The sequence below is a fragment of the Bipolaris maydis genome (genome assembly GCF_028858645.1).
Source record: "Bipolaris maydis strain C4 unplaced genomic scaffold PSV08scaffold_6, whole genome shotgun sequence".
Classification (NCBI taxonomy): Eukaryota; Fungi; Ascomycota; class Dothideomycetes; order Pleosporales; family Pleosporaceae; genus Bipolaris; species Bipolaris maydis.
The window spans coordinates 395,236-415,678 of NW_027093862.1; the positions used below are offsets into that span (position 1 = coordinate 395,236).

The window sequence follows — 20,443 nt, forward strand, 5'->3', positions numbered from 1 at the left end:
GTAGATCTAATAGAGAGATTAGATTTTCTACTTAGCACGGCCGTGAAAGTCTTAGTATATCTTGCTCTAATAGCCTTTCCCTTAAGGATTAACTTCTATAACGATTGAAATAGGGTTTTTTTAAATACCTATTAAGGTGCTCTTAACGCCTTTTCTTACTTTATTAGCTATAGATACACGTAGAGCTAGATTAGTTAGAGAAAAGTTAAGGATACTATCTCTTAGAGCTTAAACTAAAAGAAACTCGCGGCGTTTACGAACTATCTAGCGTGCTAGAGGCAGTAATATCAAGCCGTGCTATTGAGATTTAGACTTCATCGTTTTCATGTATTTCGTAAATCTAGTAGGTGGAGGTAAGGTACAAGTAGAAGGAAACGGAAGGACTGCTAGATCTGATGCTTTTGTTGAATCCCTTTTAACGTTTGGGATTTGGCTGAGCTGTTGAATAGACACCCTATTTGAATTAGGATTGAGTGGGGTCTTCGAGGTAGAGATAAGGTGCGCTGGTGAAGTCTCAGATTGCGTAAAGACTTCGGCCTTCTGGGAACATGATTTAGTCCCGGGCGACGGCAGGAGCTCCGGGATTGACTGATGGGATAGGATAGGAGAGTTGAGAGGCTTCATGATGTGCCTATGTACGGTGAACTGAACAAAGCCTTTAGCAACGACGCTTTATTAACTTTAACTATAACTGCTAAAGATAGGTCTTTGCACTCACTAAATGTTTTGTTTCTCGCAAAGTAGTGTAAGTCGTGAGTTTGGTTTGATAATGGATTCATTGGCTAACTAAGGTAGTTGGAGCGCGAGTATATATAGGTGAAAATATTAGGTGGCTGGGTACCAGCCACCCCACAAGTCTTTCCTTCACCTTTAACGTTTCATACATTTAACACTCCCCCTTAGCTAATAATCTATAGCCTTATAAGTTAGCCTCGTTAAACTCTAAAACTATTAAGGAAAAAGGAGAAGAGTACTTATTTTTCTGCCTTGCTTGTGAGCCTAAGGGCTATGTAAAAACGTTTAAAAGGTTCTTATAGTAGTGCCTTCGTAAGGCTATTAGCTACTTATAGCGTTGTTAGAATATATTTAACCTTAACGTTGCTGTTTTCTTACGCTTCGCGAATAAAGTGCTATTTAATATTAATATACTTTACTCTTCTATAGTTAAATAGGTTGCTTACTAGAGCGATAGTACCTTAGTTATTTATAAGAATAGTAGTTAGCTCTTTATTACCCTTACCTTAGTTTAAATTAGCTAACAGCCGTCGTAGCTAAATTACCTTAGTAGCTACTTTTACCTAGCCTATATACTTAGCTTCGCATAAAGAAAGTATAATAGTTAGTTATTACTTTAATAACTAGCTAATTATACTACTACTAAGGTTAAATAAGTACTCTAAGGTTAAGCAGCGCGTTGCTATATCTCCTCTCTAGTTAGTATCTATATACCTCTTTAGCGGCTATAACTCTTCTATATAAGTTAGTACTAAGCTCTATAAACCATATAAGTAGTAAAGAAGGTACTTAACTACTAACTTATATTATATAGTAAGGTTTAATATATAGTAGCTAAGGTAAGAGACTATAAAAGCTATATTTAGTCTAGTACTTAGTATAAAATATATAAGGGAGCTAATAGCTTAGGTATAGGCGTAGATAGCTATTCTTATTACGTAGTAGCCTTTAGGCGCTAGCTTAAGCTTCTAGCTTATAGATATTATAACTATCTTATAGTTACTTATACTAAATTTCTTAAGTACTTACTATAGATAGCCTTATTAAGAGAGCTAGAGCGTTCTATTTAGCCTATTTTTAGTAATTTTTATCTTTAGATAGAAATAGTACTCTTTTAAATTACTTATTTTAAAATACTTTATAAAAGATAATTTTAGTTCTTAAATCTTATTAAGGCTTAGTTTAGTAATTAGTAGGTTATTAATATATATAGTAATATAGAGCTAGTTCTTAATAAAAATACTTATATCTAACTTAAGTATTATAAAATTTTAGCTTTTTATAAACTCTAATAGCGTTTAGTACTAAATTCTTAAACTATACTTTAGTTTATATAATACTTTCTAAAGTTAATATAGCTTACTTTTACTTCTCTTTAGCTCTTTGTTACACGGGGTTTGGATCTATACTTCTCTTGCCGGGTCCCACACTAAGGCCGGTGAGCTTTACGCTAGTGTTCCGTGAGGTTGTCTGGCGATTCGTAGTGGAAAAGAGTTATGGATGTAACCGGGGTTTTGACAACGCTAATCTATTCGATAGACTAACATGTAACTATCTTGTGAAGTAAACAATACTAGTAAGAAAGTACAATTTGAGTTGACCACAACGAGAGTAAATAATGAAATCCATCCATCCTTATATCCTCATTGCTTCTGTCCTGGTGCTCCCTATTCTCCCTTTCCTTTGGGAGCAGTGGGAGCATAATTCTCCCAAGGCCCCCCGTGCTCCGGGAGCAGGGCTCTTGGCGGGAGCACACATATCACGTGACCTCCAGCCCCGCGATGGTCGTTACCTTCTGACGTGGACGTGGTTGGTCTTTAACCTCGTCATCCCGCGTCAAGGAGAGAATCCTTCTTGTTACTTGTAACATTATCCCCCCTCTTAGGCGTATCGTCCCGATACCCTGGATTATCATTTTGCCGTGCCGCGTGTTGAATCGTCGGCTGCATATAAGGTCGGTAGGCCCCGGGCCATTGTAACCGTCCCTTCCTGACTCCAGCCTTCCTAACCATGCCCAAGGTTCCTTCTTCTGATCGCCAGACTTCCGTGATAACCTCGACTCAGCGTCGTCAGGCTCGGTCTGATCGAATTCGTCGCAGGGGAAAAGAGATGGCTTTCCGTTGCAAGCGCTGCGAGAAGAAGAATCTTCGTTGCTTCGTGGATACTGCGTCCGGGCAGTGCGCTGGTTGTATTGCTGTAAAGGCTGAGTGCAGCTTGTTTGTGACTGAAGAAGAGTGGGAAAAGGTGGAGGCAGAGAAGCGTCAAAAGCGTCTTGAGCTCGCTCGTTCTGAGGAGCAGACTGCGCGACTTCGTCGCGAGCTCCTAGAGGTTGAGGAGCGGGAGCGAGCGTACGCTGATCGTGATCACGCTCTTCTGAGTCTTCAGAATCGTGAAAAAGAGGAGGCTGAGGGGACCTCCGCCCCTGGTATGGGTTTTCCGACAACCGAACCATCGCTACCCGCACAGTCGACTGACCCGGGCTGGTTACAGGCTGATTATTCCTCTTCTTACGATCCTTTCTTGTCCTTTGATTATTACCTTCCCTTCGAGAATCCGGTTCTCGCTTCTTCGAATGTTTCCGGTGAAAATCACGTACCAGTGACTTGCAGTTCGTCAGATTTCCTTCAGGTTCCCAAGTGTTGTGGCTCTCGGGCCATCCTTGCCACTTGACCAAGTACTTCCACTGACTACCGATTTTCCGCAGGTCCCTAACTTCTTCGACCTCGTACTCGTCGTCTTCGAGCTCTATGTCCGTTGCTAGCTCGGCATCTGGAGGTGCTGGTTCCAGGAGTTTCTTGTGAAAGACAGGGTGGATTCGCATGCCTTGTGGGAGTTTCAACTTGTAGTTTACTTTTCCTATTTCCTCTAGGATCTCGAATGGTCCTACTCGGAGGTTGTCCAATTTTCTGCATGGTCGTTTAGTTTTCAGGTTTTGTCGTGACAGGAAAACTTTGTCCCCCTTCTTAAAGGTTGGTCCCTCAATCCTTTGTTTATTCGCTACCTTGGATGTCGTGAGGTTCCGTTGAGCTATGTTCCTGCTCAATTCTTCGTGCAAATCTCGCATAAGCTTCGCTTTGTCGTCTGCGCCTACTGCGATACTCTCAATGTCCTTCGGATCTCGATGAGCAATCGGCTCATATCCGTAGTTCGCGTAGTGCGGCGAATGCTTCGTCGTTGCGGATCTCGTGCTGTTGTAGGCCAATTGCGCTGTTGGCAACAACTCTACCCAGTTGTCCTGCAATTTGTTGGCGTACATCCGTAAGTACTGTTCTAATGTCTGGTTCGTTCTTTCCGTCTGGCCGTCTGTTTCCGGGTGAAAGCTCGTCGAGAGCTTCTTCTTAACACCTAACTTTGCCAGGAATGTGCTCCAGTATTTAGACGTAAACAGTTTATCACGATCGGTGATGAACTCTTCAGGTATCCCATGCTCTGACACCATTGCCTTAGAAACCTCGTACGCGCATTCGTCTGCCGTAATTGTTTCTTCCGTGGGCACAAACTTTGCTCCTTTAGTCAATCGACATACGATGATTAGGATTGTGTCGCATAATCGTCCGGATCCTGGTTCTCGCGATTTCGGGAGCTTCACTATGAAGTCCATCGTTACACTCGTCCATGGTCTAGATGGTGGCTGTAAGGGTTGTAACAGGCCATAGGGCTTATGTCTCTTGGGCTTGTTCTGGTGACATGCTAAACAGTTGCCTAGTATTTCCTGCACCTTCGTACGCATACGTGGTATCGCAAACACCTTAGACAGTCGTCTAACCATTTCTTCGATTCCTGCATGTCCGTATTCCGTGGACTCGTGCAGTTCCTGTATGAGACTCGATCTCATGTGTGGAGGTACATATGTTCGATCCTTCGAAACCATATCTCGGTACTCCCGTTCGTCGTTCAACAGTTCGTCGGAGTCTGCTTCGTCGGGCTCGAACTGCCAGCTGGCTGCTCGCTGCTGCCACTGTTGCTGTAGCGTTTCTACCTGCTCGGCCACCTTAGCTACCTTAGCTAGTTCCGGCTGGTTGTACTTCAGACTGCCGTCGGGCATCGTCTTAAGTAAGGCGTCATGTGGTTCCTTATGACCCTCTTCGCGCAAATCAGACCTTCTACTTAAAGCGTCTGCTGCTCCGTTGAGCGTTCCCGCGCGGTGCGTAATCTTGAAGTCGAACTGAGCAAGCGTCTCAGCCCATCGGACTTGTCGTCGGTTGAGTTTCTTTGTCGTCATGAAACTCATCAAGTTTTGGTGATCGGTAAAAACCTCGATCGTGTCGGGGAGTCCTAACAGGTACACCTCCCATTGTTCAAAGGCATCGACTACTCCAAGTAGTTCCTTATCGTGAACATCGTAGTTGAGTTCTGCTCCTGAGAACTTCCGTGAATGGTAGAACACTGGTCTCCATTTCTTATCCGTGCACTGCTGTGACAATACAGCTCCGAGTGCGTAGTCAGACGCGTCGGTCTCGACTCTGGTGGGTCGTTGAGGGTTGTACATCTCGAGTACTGGCGCCTCCAGGAATATCTGCTTGATTCGTTCAAAAGCCTCCTGATGTTCCTGTTCCCATTTGAAACCTACTTCCTTCTTCGTTATCTCCGTAAGGGGTGCCGTGATCTTCGAGTAATCTTTGATGAACTTTCGATAATAGTTCGCAAATCCTAAAAAGGATTGAACATCTTTGACTGTGTTGGGTTTTGGCCATTCCTGTACAGTCTGTATCTTCTTTGGGTTCATTTTCACTCCTTCGGTTGAGATGATAAATCCGAGGAATTCCGTTTCCTGCGTGTGAAACTCACACTTTCCTGGTTGAAGGTATAGCTTGTATTCCTTAAGCTTTCGTAAAACCTTCTTAACATGCTCGACATGTTCTTCGCGTGTGCCGCTGGAGTACACTAGTACATCGTCCAGATACGCGGTAACAAAGATTCCGAGGTATTCGTGGAGCGCGTTGTTGATGACTGATTGAAAGGTTGCCGGCGCATTCGTCAACCCGAATGGCATAACCGTATACTCAAAGAGTCCATACTTTGTCTTAAACGCCGTCATCCACTCGTGACCTTCCTTGATCCTAATTCGGTAAAATCCTTCCCGAACGTCGAACTTCGTGAACCACTTAGCTCCCTGGAGTCGATCCATGAGCTCTGTAATTAGTGGTAAGGGATATTGATTTTTCCGAGTAACGCTGTTCAACCTTCTGTAATCGACACACAGTCGCCACTTCCCATTAGGTTTCTTTACGAACAATATTGGTGAGGCCATTGGGCCTGATCCTGGTCGGATAAATCCCTTCTTCAAGTTCTTCTGGAGGTAATCCCGCAGCTCAGCATCGTGCTCGGGCGCTATAGGGTACATTCCTCCTGGGCTCAACTTCGCTCCTTCCTCCAGGATGATCTCGTGATCCCAATCCTGGTGTTCTGCTAAGTCTGTTGCTTCGTTTTCCTCGAACAGTTCCTTGAACTCTGATGTTCGGTATTCTGCTGGAACCGCCAGCAGTGGTTCGTCATGAACGGACGCAACCTGTGGTACCGGTCCTTCCTTCGTGGTCGCGACCTGCCGTATCCAGATGACTCCTACTCTCTGAGGGTCCTTCGCATAGATTCTCGCGATCTTATGCGGCGAAATCACACCGAATCGCCCATCCGGGTTCGCGCGTTGATTCATCGGGCGTGTTTCTCGTCGTACACCAGCAACCTTGTGCACAGGTTCTCGGCTGTGTATCGATTTCTTTTGCCAGTCAATGGCAGGGTTGTGTTCTAACAACCAGTCGTAGCCAATTATCATCTCGGTTTCTCCAAGATCCATAATACTAATCTTCGTTCGGCTTTCTTGACCAGCCAGGCGTAACGATACTGCCTCGGTCTCAAGTCGAATCCAGCCGTTCCCGTATGTCGTGGGACTGTCGTCGGCTAATACCACTCGCATCGGCACCTTCTTGGCCCGATAGGGTATGTTGTTCTTCTCCACCACTCGTGGTGAGATGACGGTTCGTGCGGCCCCACTGTCTATGAGCGCCGTCACCTCGTGTCCGTCTATAAGTACCGTAGCCTGCAGCCGCAAATCCTGCGCTCCCAGTTCGCGTACTTCCTTGAGGGTCGTTTTAGGACTGCCTTCACCAGCGTGACCCTGTCCCTGGCGGCATCCTAGTTTTTTGCCTGCTTATCTTTCCTTTGCGTAGGAAAGTAGCCTTCGCCGTCCTTGGCGGAATAGTGTACCGTACACTGGTCGTCGTAACAGAAGCTCCAATGGGTATTCTGGTGCGGTATGTCTTCCTTCGCAACCTCCCTCGTTGGTCCCGGCTTCTTTGTTCTGTGAATCGGGCATCCGTTTGCCTCACAGATGTTTGCTGACAGGGTGCTATGGAGGTAATCGTTCACTCCGCGAGCATCCTCAAACTGTTGTCGGTGGAAGGCGCATCCCTTCCTGCAATGCGTCCATAAGAGTCGTTCGTGGCTCTTTTCCCTTTCGGACTTTCCTTGATCCTGCCTAGGTACCCTAGTCGTCGTGACTTTTGGTCTTGCATCTCTGTGCATCCTGCAGTTCTTTGCATTGCATTCCTCGGCGGATATCGTGCTATGGTAGTAGTCGTCCACCTTTCGAGCTTTCCGTCGTTGTTCCCTGTGGAACTGGCAGTTGGTTGTACAGTTGACCCAGCATAGCTCCTCATGAGCTTCCTTTTTTCCTGGCTGGTGCATCTGACAATGCTGTACTCGACACTCGTTATGCCATAAGTTGATGTGGCAGCAATCGTCCTCGTTGTCCCTGGTTTCTTCTCGCTTCCCCAAGTGATACTCGCACTGTCTTGGGCAGTCAACCCAACGTAGGCGCTCGTGTTGCTCCATTCGCTCCTTAAACGTCCGAGGCGTCTCCTCGTCGTCAGATTCCTTGAATCTGGGTTGTTCCTGGGCAGCCCTGCAGGCAATCTCATCTGCTCGGGGTCCCGTGACTGTGATTCGTCCTTCGATATCGCAGTCGTTGGCTTGGTGCCTGGTATTTCCACAAATCCAGCACTGTTGGTGTCTTAGGCGGCGTAGTACCTCTGCCCCTTCAACCTGCCAATCCGTTGGTAGTGGTTTGTCCCACTTGAAGTCTTGGAGTCCTATTGCCTTCTGTACTAGCTCAAAGGCCTCGTCGGTGGCTTGTCTTGCTTCGTCGTACAGGTCTAGGTCGCTGAGGGTCTCGTCTAGCTCTTCAGTCGGGTATGGTGTTGTTATCCGTAGCATCCCGATCTTGACCGCTCCTTGCTTGACTTCGTTCTTCGGGCAGTCCCTGCGGAAGTGTCCTACTTCGCCGCAGCGGAGGCATGCCTTACTATCGTAACGCTTCTGGCGTTCTTCCTTAGAAAGACCGTCGTTAAACTTTCCTCGGGTTTTGTTCTTATCCTTGGACTTGTCTTGTACCTTGCCGGTCATGTATGTGTCTCCGTCGTGATCCTTATTGCTCCGATACCTTCGGGTGTTGGCAAAGGGTAGCCCTGGTCTGTATCCTTTCTGGGCTTCCTTTCGTTCCCATAATCGCGTGTCGATTCTTGTTGCCAACTCGATCAACGAGTACAAATCCTTTGGCTTGTCGTAATGCACAAGTTCGTCCTTGATGCTTTCCTTCAGACCTGCTTCGTATACCGTTCGGAGTGCCGAATCGTCCCAATTGATTCGTGCCTGTAGTTGCTTGAACTCCGCCGTATAGGCCGAAACTGCCTTGGTCTGCTTCAGGCGAGATATAGCCTTCTCCGCCTGGCTTTCCGCGTCTACCTCCCCGAAGATGCGTCCCATTTCCTCCTTGAAGTTGGCCCAACTGCTGAATAAGGTACGCGTCTCGTCCTTAGTTCCTTTGTTGTCGGTATCCTTTAGGAAATCCTCCACATACGGCTGCATCCAACTGGCTGCTTTTCCTTTTAGGTGAGAATTGGCCGTGAGTATCTTTTCTGCGTCGTTAGGTACCTCGTAGTACCCGCAGTATAACTCGATACTGGTGAGGAACGTCCGTAACCCTTCGCGGTTACCATCGTACTTGTCTGGGGTTGCCATCTTGGGTTTCTTGATAGGCTTTTCGTTTGGTGTGGCCATCAGCTGACTCGTGAGTTGGTTGATCATGTTCTGTAACTCGGCGATCTGTCTAGCCTGATTCTGGCCCTCGCGTCTAAGATTAACGAGTTCGTACTCGGGGCTCCCTGCCGCCGGCTCGTTGATACCTCCGTGGGTATCACCAGTCATGTCGATGTTCTCCTCAGGCCCCTGGCCCTGAACGTTGACATACTCGTTGGAGTTGCGTGACATGGTAAAATCTTAATCGGACGCTGTTGGTTAATCCTCCACTGAATCCGTGGGTGGTCAAAGTGTTACACGGGGTTTGGATCTATACTTCTCTTGCCGGGTCCCACACTAAGGCCGGTGAGCTTTACGCTAGTGTTCCGTGAGGTTGTCTGGCGATTCGTAGTGGAAAAGAGTTATGGATGTAACCGGGGTTTTGACAACGCTAATCTATTCGATAGACTAACATGTAACTATCTTGTGAAGTAAACAATACTAGTAAGAAAGTACAATTTGAGTTGACCACAACGAGAGTAAATAATGAAATCCATCCATCCTTATATCCTCATTGCTTCTGTCCTGGTGCTCCCTATTCTCCCTTTCCTTTGGGAGCAGTGGGAGCATAATTCTCCCAAGGCCCCCCGTGCTCCGGGAGCAGGGCTCTTGGCGGGAGCACACATATCACGTGACCTCCAGCCCCGCGATGGTCGTTACCTTCTGACGTGGACGTGGTTGGTCTTTAACCTCGTCATCCCGCGTCAAGGAGAGAATCCTTCTTGTTACTTGTAACACTCTTCTAGAGGCTTAATAAATATTTTATTATTAATATCTCTATAGAGAAAGGCTATCTTTATATCTATTTAGTAAATTTTAAAGTTAAAAGTAGTAGTAATTATAAAGATTACTTTATAGCTTATAAGTTTAATAACTAATATAAAAGTTTCTTAATAGTTAATTCTCTTTTATTTTTAAAAACCTCTTACTACTTAGTAAGTTTTATATTATATAACTTCGTCTTAGAGGCCGCGTTTAATCTTAAATACTTATTTACTTCTAAGCGTATATTTAATTATCTTTAAAACTAAGTTCTGTTGGAGATATAAGCTCACCAGCTAATCTCCGATAGAACCAAGTACTCAACCTTCAACCAAGACACGTCAATTAATCTATTACTAGAAGCTATTATGCTATTATCTAGTAATATCTATCTATTACGCCATAGATTACGCAAGCTACTACTAAGAAGACTCTTCTAGAATCTAAGACAACGAATATATAAGTAGTAGAAGAGCTAGTAGATAGAAAGTAGAGAAGAGTAGAGCGAATCCTACAGACTACCTTAGGAAGGCAATTTAACTATTCTCTCTCCCCTAGCAATATCTTTTTATCTCTTATTTATCTCTCTTTACTAGAACCTTCGATAAGCTGCCTCTAAGTCTATTACTAGACAAGTAGAAGGCAGAGACCTCTACCTCTGAGCTACTAGTAGAACAAGCAGCAACTTCCGCTACCTAAGTAGCAATATTCTAACAGGTTATGAGCCCGGATTACGCGATCTATCGAAGCTTCTAGTACTATACGTTTATTGCGATCTATTACGATCAGCGCTGTCTATATAAGAACTATACCTATCTAGGTTAGTTTCTTAGTAAGAGCTAGGGTAACAAGGGTTAAGAGGATAACCACGGCGAAGAGCTGAGAAACTCTGTCATCCGAAGTCAGATCAGCTGACTAGAACTATCTATCGATCAATTGAACAATCCAGCGATCGATCAATCCATCGATCGACTTACCAGCCCACCAATCTATCAATCCACCAATCTATCAATCTATCAATCTATCAATCTATCAATCTATCAATCTATCAATCTATCAATCTATCAATCTATCAATCTATCAATCTATCGATATTTCAACCTATCGATATTTCAACCTATCGATCTATCAATCAATCAATCGATCAATCAGTTTTTTCAATCTATCAAGCTGACGATCTGCAGCCAGAGTTCTTCATAGTAAGGACAGTAACTGCAATAGTATCAGCATAAGCTCGATCTAACCAATCAATCTATCAGTCTATCAAAATGGCTGACAGTATTTTCAAAGTACCAAAGCTTAAAGGAAGCTCAAATTACGACATGTGGGCTATAAGGATTCAATCAATTCTAATTCAACAAGATTGCGGCGATATAGCTGTAATAGCCGACCTTACACCAGAAGAACGTCCAGAATCGTTCAAAAACAATGAGACAAAGGTACTATCTACTATAAGACTTAGTCTTGAAGATGGACCTCTCCTACAAACAAAAGAAATCAATACTCCAGTAGAGCTATGGAACAACCTTAAAGCTCTATATGCGCAAGAAGGTTTTAGCTCAGACTTTCTTATCTGCAAAGAACTTATTAATACTACTGTTTCAAGCTGCCAAAACAACGTGGAAAACTATCTTCAAAAGCTATCAAGGCTTACTTTCAGCCTAAAAGCTCGAAGTATCGAATTACCAAGCAGGTTTATTGCTGCGCTAATACTCAATAACTTGAGTTCAGATTTCAATTATCTAGTCACAGCAATTACTCAAGATTTTAGATCAAATAAAGAAATTAATCTTGAAACAATGAGCAGTCAGATTATTGACGAAGCTCGACGACTAAAATCGATCAAAAACAGCTCCAACAACTCAATCCAAAGGAGCGATACCAAACCTTACCAAAGGCATCAAATCTATCAACCAGCTCATCGATCCAATCATCGATCAGATCATCGATTCGATCATCAATCCAATCATCGATCAGATCCAACCCATCGATCTGATCAATACCATCGATCCAATCAATCCTATCGAAACCAGCAGCCAAAGGATATCGAAATGACCTTACCAACCCAACAATATAAAAGCTCAAAAAACTGCAGCTTCTGCAGAAGAAATGGGCATACAATTGATCAGTGTTGGCAGAAAGATCCAAGCAAACGCCCCAACCAAGGCTCCAATAGATCTGAAACAGCTCTATCAACAATAGTATCAGTTAACCAAACTATCGCTGATATCAATATAACCCAATCGGTCAAAACAAACAAATCTATTGAATGGATACTAGACAGTGGAGCTAGTGCGCATATCTGTTCCGACCGAACGCTGTTCAGAAATATCAGCAGTATTTCCAACACCTATATCAAATGGGGTAATACAGGAACACTATTACCAGCGATTGGTAAAGGAGAAGTACCAATTACTTTTACTAGCACTAATCAATCAGTTGTGCTAAAAGAAGTACTCCTTGTACCAGAGTTTCGCGTCAACCTACTTAGTCTCTATCAAGCAGTTGAAAAAGGAGCTGAATTCAAGTTTGCGAGGGACTATAGTCTAATTACCCAATCCAGCCAAATACTAGCCAAGGGCTACTACAATCGAAAAGTCGCGATCTTTCACACGACTAGCGATATCCATCAAAACGATCAGATCCATATACAAGCCAATTATACAGCACTGCTGACAGAACAGCCCATACCATCCGAACTAACATCAGACGATACCAATATATCTGATCAGCTAAAGCTATCAGAACAGCCCAATCAGTCAAAATCGATGCCAACCGATCAAAACGATCAAAACTATCAAATCGATCAAATCGATCAAATCAATCAAACAGAAGAAAACGATCAAATCGATCTATTGCATCGACGTTTCGGCCATATTGGTAAAACAAGCTTAAATAAGCTTTGTGACAACACCAACGGCATGAATTCAAATATTAAAACAAACAACTCATTCAGCAACTGCGAGATCTGCTTAAAAAGCAAATTTACTAGCAAGATAAGCAGAAATCCACCAATAACTCAAGTCAATGAGTTTGGCGATCTTATATACTGCGATCTAGGAGGACCTATCAAGCCAAGAACGAACAAGGGCTATAGGTACTACATTACCTTCCTGGACTACCACACGAAATATCTAGAAGTGGACCTTCTCACATCAAGATCAGAGCTTATAACGCCAGTCAAAGCTTTTATTAAAAGAGCTGAAGTTCAGGATTCAAAGCTAATTAAGCTCATTCAATCAGATAATGAGCTAAATACCAAAGAATTACAAAAGCTATCAAATCGAAGAGGGTTTAAGTTACGTTTTACTTCCCCCTTCAATCCTGAAGCTAAAGGTGGCGCAGAACGAATCAATCGAACCCTATTCGACAAGATCAGAGCTCTGTTATTTGAAGCAAAAATGCCAAACAAACTTTGGGCAGAAGCCTTACTCGCAGCGGTATATCTATATAATAGAACACCGCATAGTTCTATCAATTTTCGAACACCTTTCGAAGCAAAATACGGAATAAAACCAAATATTAACAATATCAAAATTTGGGGATCACTAGCCTATCGAAAAGAACCAAAGGAATTCGTGGGTAAGCTCGATTCTCGAGTCCAACCGTACTACCTTACTGGCTATTTAAGTAACAATCTATATCGACTAATTGATCTAAAGTCGAATAAGATTGTAACTGCAAGGGATGTTCAAATACTTGAAGGAGTATTCAACGATCAAGCTTATGATCTTGAATCACAACTAGTAATCGATCAATACAACGATCAATCCGACGATCAATCCAACGATCAACTAAATGCTGATCCAAATACCAACCAAAACCTTCATCCAATGGTAGATCAGACGAAACCAGTGAATCAAAACGATCAGAAATCCACCAATCAAATGAAAACAGTTGGACGAAATCCAATTGTACTTATCAAGAATAGAGCTAGAACGACAGAATCAGCCCTATCTACCGAAGTTACAACAGAGGATATTATTCTTGAAGAAATCCTATTTACCTCCAAGGATATTACCGATCCAAAAAACTACTCCCAAGTTCTTAAGCATGACAATAAGGATCAATATCTATTGGCAATGCAAAAAGAGCTAGATCAGCTGCAAAAGAATAATACTTGGACGCTTGTACCAAGGCCTTCCAACCAACCAGTACTTAAAGGACGCTGGGTACTTAACAGAAAATATCAACAAAACAACGATTTTATCTTCAAAGCTCGTTGGGTAGCCAAAGGTTTTCAACAAGAGTTTGGCATTAACTATCAAGAAACGTTTGCCAATACTACAAGGCCCGATATTATCCGTCTGTTACTTGCGATTGCGACAGCCCAAGGCTGGGCTATACAGAGCTGGGATATAAAACAAGCTTTTCCAAATGCACTAATCGATACCACGATCTATATCGAACAACCAGAGGGATTTTCAAATTCAAATTATCCTAACCACGTTTGTTTACTCAACAAGGCTCTATATGGGCTTAAACAAGCTAGTCGACAATGGCAGAAACTGCTATCAAGCTTACTCTATCAACTAGGTTTTCAATCCTTGCCGATCGATACAGCTACCTATATCCATCAAAAACAGAAAATAATAATCGCAACCCATGTGGACGATTTACTCATTTTTGGACCAGACGAACAAAGGATTCAACAGCTATTCTACAAGCTATCTGATATATCAGAGCTTGAAATCAAAGACCTTGGCGATGTAACTGAATTCCTAGGTATCCAAATTAATCGATCTAATCGATCGATATATATCAGCCAAGAAAGCTATCTTCAACGGCTGCTTACTCGTTTCAATAAGCAGAACGTTAAGCCAAGAAAAATACCTTTACCACAAGGTACCAAGCTTGCAAAAAACGACCAAACAGCAACGCCAAAAGATATCAATCTATTTCAACAACAAATTGGCGCACTAATCTATCTATCTATCTTTACTCGGCCAGATATTACCTACGCAGTTAATCTTCTATCGCGATTTATGGCCAATCCAAGCCCTGAACATTTTAGCAACCTTGATCACCTATGGGGATACCTATCGCAATCAAGCCAAATTGGACTATTATATCAACTTAGCTCCAATATTCAAGAAGGCTCCATCAAAACTGATCAATCTACATCGATGAGATTAGATCAGATCAAACTGATCGGATCCACCGATGCAGATTGGGGGGGTGATTTTGATACCCGCAGATCCACCACAGGATATATCTTTTTACTCCAGTTGAACAAGAGTTATTGCACAATTTCATGGCTATCAAAGCTCCAACCAACCGTCGCGTTATCAAGCGCAGAAGCTGAATTCATGGCCTACCGCGAAGCTACAAAACAGAGTATCTATCTAAACCAGATTATTAAAAGTATCAAACCACTGTTTGATATATTATCAGATGGAACTGTTACTATATACTCTGACAGCCAAAGCGCAATTCAACTATCCAAAAATCCTACCTACCACGCGAGGACGAAACACATTGATATTCAATACTACTTTATTCGCGAAAAGGTGGAGGATAAACAGATCCAAATACAATACCAAAGTACCAACCAGCTACTAGCTGATTGTCTCACCAAAGCTACAAACGCTGATAAGATTCAAGATTTTCGATCGCAATCGAATCTAGTCAATCTATCAGATCTATCAAACCAATCTATCAAACCAATCCATCAAACCAATCCATCAAACCAATCCATCAAACCAATCCATCAAACCAATCCATCAAACCAATCCATCAAACCAATCCATCAAACCAATCCATCAAACCAATCCATCAAACCAATCCATCGAACCAATCTATCAAAACAATCCAACCCATCAGATCGATCGAATCTATCAGCCTAAGCTCATCGAAACAAACAAGCTAATCAAAACCAGCAGATCAATCAGATCTCAGCTGCCTAGCTTAAGGGGGTGTGTTGGAGATATAAGCTCACCAGCTAATCTCCGATAGAACCAAGTACTCAACCTTCAACCAAGACACGTCAATTAATCTATTACTAGAAGCTATTATGCTATTATCTAGTAATATCTATCTATTACGCCATAGATTACGCAAGCTACTACTAAGAAGACTCTTCTAGAATCTAAGACAACGAATATATAAGTAGTAGAAGAGCTAGTAGATAGAAAGTAGAGAAGAGTAGAGCGAATCCTACAGACTACCTTAGGAAGGCAATTTAACTATTCTCTCTCCCCTAGCAATATCTTTTTATCTCTTATTTATCTCTCTTTACTAGAACCTTCGATAAGCTGCCTCTAAGTCTATTACTAGACAAGTAGAAGGCAGAGACCTCTACCTCTGAGCTACTAGTAGAACAAGCAGCAACTTCCGCTACCTAAGTAGCAATATTCTAACAAGTTCTAAGTTTTATTTATTTAGAAGGAGGTTAGTTTTTTATTTATTATATTTAATTATTATATTTATTTAGAGGTTAATTTAGCGTATTAGTATAACTTTAGTTTAATAGATTCTATAAGTACTTTTACTTATATCTCTATAGCTATAAGTCTATAGACTACTCTAAACCTTATTAATATATATTTAGTAATATAAAGGTTTAAATAGTAGAATAGAGTTTTAGCTAGTACTATATAATCTAGTTTAGGTCTAGTAACTATAATACCTAAGGTAGATAAAGCTATACTAGTAGAGACTATCTTATTTTTAGCTTTTAGAGTTAATAGCCTAGATAATTTAGTACTATTTAAGTTTTCTTCTTTAGAGCTAGACTCTATTTTACTAAGTAGTATAGTATTTATTAGTATAGTCTATTTAAAATCGCTAAGTAGTTTAGTAGTATCTTCTATTTCTATAGAGCTTAATTTAGTTTTACTAGGTAGTTTAGTAGAGCTTAATTTAGTTTTACTAGGTAGTTTAGTAATTAATAGAGTAGTATATTTAGATCTACTAAGTAGTTTAGTATTATTATCTAATTTTATAGTTTATCTAAGTAGTATAGGCTTTAATAATCTATTAGCTTCTTATATCTTAAAGAATAAATTCTTACTCTCTTCTTTATAAAATACTTAAAGCTGCTTCTAAAGTTATTATAAAGTTATTTTAGACTTTTACTTTCCTTCTACTTAGAAGTTTACTAAATAAAGCCTAGTTTCTAAGTATATAAAGTTATATATAGTAGTAATAGTTCTATTATTTTATAGTATTTTATATACTAATACTCCTTTATAACTTAAGAGTCTATAGCTAACTTCTTTATCTTCTTTAATTTTATTTTATTAGCTTATCTTATAGCTTAGGTAGTAGCTACCTAAAAGTTTAAAATAGGCTATATCTAGTATTACTCTAAACTAGGCTTAATATAGTATTATATTTAAATAAATATATAGTATAAGTATATAAAAATATATAATTAAGCTTAAGATTTTAGACTAGTATTTTATTTAGAGCTTACTTTTAATAAGTACTATATAAAGCCTTTCTTCTAAAATTTAGTTTATAACTTTAGTTATACTATTTAACTAGTACTAGTCTATTATAGTATATTCTAGCTAGATTCTTTTATTAGTATAGTAAGCTTTTAATTTCTTACTAGTAAATTTACTAGCCTTATTTAAGTAAATTCTATAGTAGCGCTATTTATTCATTTCTTAATATTATATAAAGTAGTATAGCTACTATAAAAGCTATTATATTATTAATAATTATAATTTAATATTTCTCTCTATATCTCTCTTCTAGTAGAGGTCTAACTATATTAAGATAAATTAACTTAATAAAGTATTTATCTTTTTTTATTAGCTTCTTATATAGTATTTATATAAATTTTACTTTTATATAAGTTTTATAAATATAGGCTAGTAAAAATAGTTTTATATTTATAACTATTTCTTAGAGCTTTCTAAGGCTACTTTATTCTAAATAAGTAAAGCGCTTATACTAGAGTTCTAGCTAGTTCTAGCTTAATAAGTATATTATAAGTTTTATAAGGCTATACTAAAGTAGAAAAAAAAATAGCTTACTAATTTTATTAAAATATAGTGTAAGACCCCTAGTAGTAGATACTATAATAGTATTACTAGTTACTTAAAAGGTTCTACTATACTACTAAAGTTAAGAGAAAAAGATTAAGTTATAGCTAGCTTTTAGGTCGTAGATTATATTACTAAGCTTTATTTATCTCTTTTACTCTTTAATTTAAAGGTTAATAATTATAGTTTCTATTATTAATATAGTATACTTTATACTTCTATAGCTAATTATTAGTAACTTATTTTAGAGTCTTAAGAAGCTAAGTATAAAAATACTTTTATTATAAAAGATATAGTAGATATAGCTTATATTAAGAATTTAATTTTCTAAAAAAAAAGTTTAATTATATTACTAGTTAGCTATAAACGTAAAACTATTTATAGTATTAAATTTAAGTAGAGCTTATTAAAGAGCTAGGCTAGCTACGCCTTATAATTCTTTAGTTTTATCTATAGCTTTTATCTTTTATTCTAAATATTTCTTACCTCTTTTAGTTTTCTTCTACTACTTTCTTAAGTATAGGTATTTTAGAAAATAAGTACTCTTATAGTATAAGTAGTATTTATAAAAAGTATATAGTCTTTAAAGCTTATATATAATCTTTATAATAAGACTAACTTTATAGCTACTTATAGCCTTAAGTTTTTATTTAAAGCGCTTAGTAGCTATAATAGCTATATTAAAAATTACTACTTTTATAGTTAGCTTCTCTTTATTATTTTATTAAGTAATAAGGCTATAGATTTAGTAGAAAGTAGTAAGAAAAGTATAGTAGTTACTACCTAGCCTACTAAGAAATTAATTAATAAAGAAAGGTTTAGTAATAGTATAGTTCTTATTTAAGGCCTTTAGGTCTACTTTTATAGTTTAGAAGCGTTTAGTATATTTAGATATATTATAGTTATATAAGTTTAGAGTTAGTTACTTATAAGTCTAGTATAGTTTTTAAAAAACTACGCTTCTTATTAAGTAGTAGCGCGCCCTAAGCTTACTAATTACGCCTACTACTAATTTTTCTTTCTTAACTATAGCTTTTATATTAGTACTATAGTAACTTTTAATAGCTTATAGTATCTTATTCTAATTTTACTTCTATAATTTCTTATAAGTAACTTTTTCTTTTAAGTCTTTATTTTTATAAGTGTAGAGTCTATTAGTATTTAGTTTTTTTTTAAAGTATCTTCTATAGCTAGAGAAGCTAAGAAATTTAGTAATTTATCTTTTTTAGTAAATCTAGTTATTAGAGCTCTCTAGAGGTTTAATACTATAAAGACTAGTACTTAATAGCGTCTTATCTATAGTAGCGTTTTATATTTAAAGATATATCTCTTTTAGTAGCTTATTTTTACTTTATCTACTATATTATTACTTTCTTTATTTAGTATTTTAATTTACTATTAATAATATATTAAACGGGTATAGAGTGTGCTATAGCTATAAGTTCTACTATAGTGGACAGTTTAGTCGCGACCCTCCTCGCAGAGGGCTAGTTTAGTATGGGAATAGTAGATAAGAGGTAGTAAAATTTAAATTCTACTTAAGTGTATCTAAGTATATTCTATCCTAAAGTTCTTCTACTATAATTTATAGTTTATTATCCTTAGTAAGTAGGGACTATTTATATAATAGCTACTAGTAACTGTATATACTAGTATAAACCTCCCTAACCTATAAGCTTAGTCTTATTAAGTAGCCTCTCCTCTATACTTTCTTAAACTTATATACTAAAGAAAACTTAGAAAATTAAAACTACCTTCCTAAATACTAAAGATTACCTATCTACCTATTAGGCTAAAGAATCTAAGTATATAGTTAAGTACTTAGATTCTTTATTCCTCTTATAAGCTTATTCTCCCTTACTATCCTTTAACTATAGAGTCTACCTCTAACTTCTCTCTATAACTAGAGTCCCTCTATTTAACGCTACTATTTAGCTAGTAAAGAGAATAAGGCTATAGTTCTAGAGCTTAAACTTAACTCTTCCTCCTCTTTCTCTTCTCTATCTCTAGCTACCTTATTAGGTTCTATCTCTAATTCCTTTATAATTAGAGTTATAGCATCTTTATCTATTATATTATAGTTCTACGTCTCTTATTTCTCTCTAACCTTAGCTAGATATATACTTTTTATTAAGAAAAATAACTAATTAGGTACTTTCTCTTAACTATTACCCCTAAATACCTCTTTCTCTAGCTTCTTTATAATTAGTTAGAGGCGCTTAATCTTTAACGTAACGTAAGCTTAATACTTTTTAGTAAAAGTATTTATCTTACTAAGACTATAAAAGCTAAAAAACTCTTAGACCTTCCTTTTAACTAGTAGATCCTTCTATTAAACTTACCCTAGTAACACTTTCTAGATCTAAAACTTAAATTTAATATAGATATTAGCTAGGAATAGCTACTTAATTCCTCTATACTTATTTAGGTGTCCTAAAGGAGAGTATAATATAGTTACTAGGTTCTAGTAGGCCTTAGTAATCTTATTATAAGTACCTATCTTAGAGTTCTCTATAACTCTATCTTTAATAAGTATAAACTAAGGAAGAATTATTTATTATACCTTTATTATAGGTCCTATAGACCTATAGAGTAAGAGTAAGTATATAATATAAGCTACTCCTAGCTCTATAGCTTATCGCACCTACTTAACTTAAGAGTATTAATTACTTAACTTCTTAGCCTAGTCCTATTTATTATTCTAACCCTTAATATATCTAGTTATATACTTTCTTCTAGCTACTCTTTACTTTAAGTAGTTTAGTATAATTCTATAGAAGCCTATAAAAATAAGAGTATAGTTCTTATTATCCTCCTAATTAAATAAGATGCTATCTTAAATTATATCTTTCTTTATATCTTTAGTTATTACCTTATAG

At 38.8% G+C, this 20,443-nt stretch overlaps 1 protein-coding gene across 1 annotated transcript; it reads right to left on the minus strand.

Moving 5' to 3' along the window:
• Positions 1-245: 245 nt before the first annotated feature.
• PSV08DRAFT_292135 (uncharacterized protein) lies at positions 246-760 on the minus strand. The gene is made up of 2 exons (XM_014219731.1): positions 719-760; positions 246-645 (listed from the first exon to the last, which is right to left on the minus strand). The coding sequence occupies exon 2, from the start codon at positions 622-624 to the stop codon at positions 298-300; it is 327 nt and encodes a 108-aa protein (XP_014075206.1). The 5' UTR covers positions 625-645; positions 719-760; the 3' UTR covers positions 246-297.
• Positions 761-20,443: the final 19,683 nt, after the last annotated feature.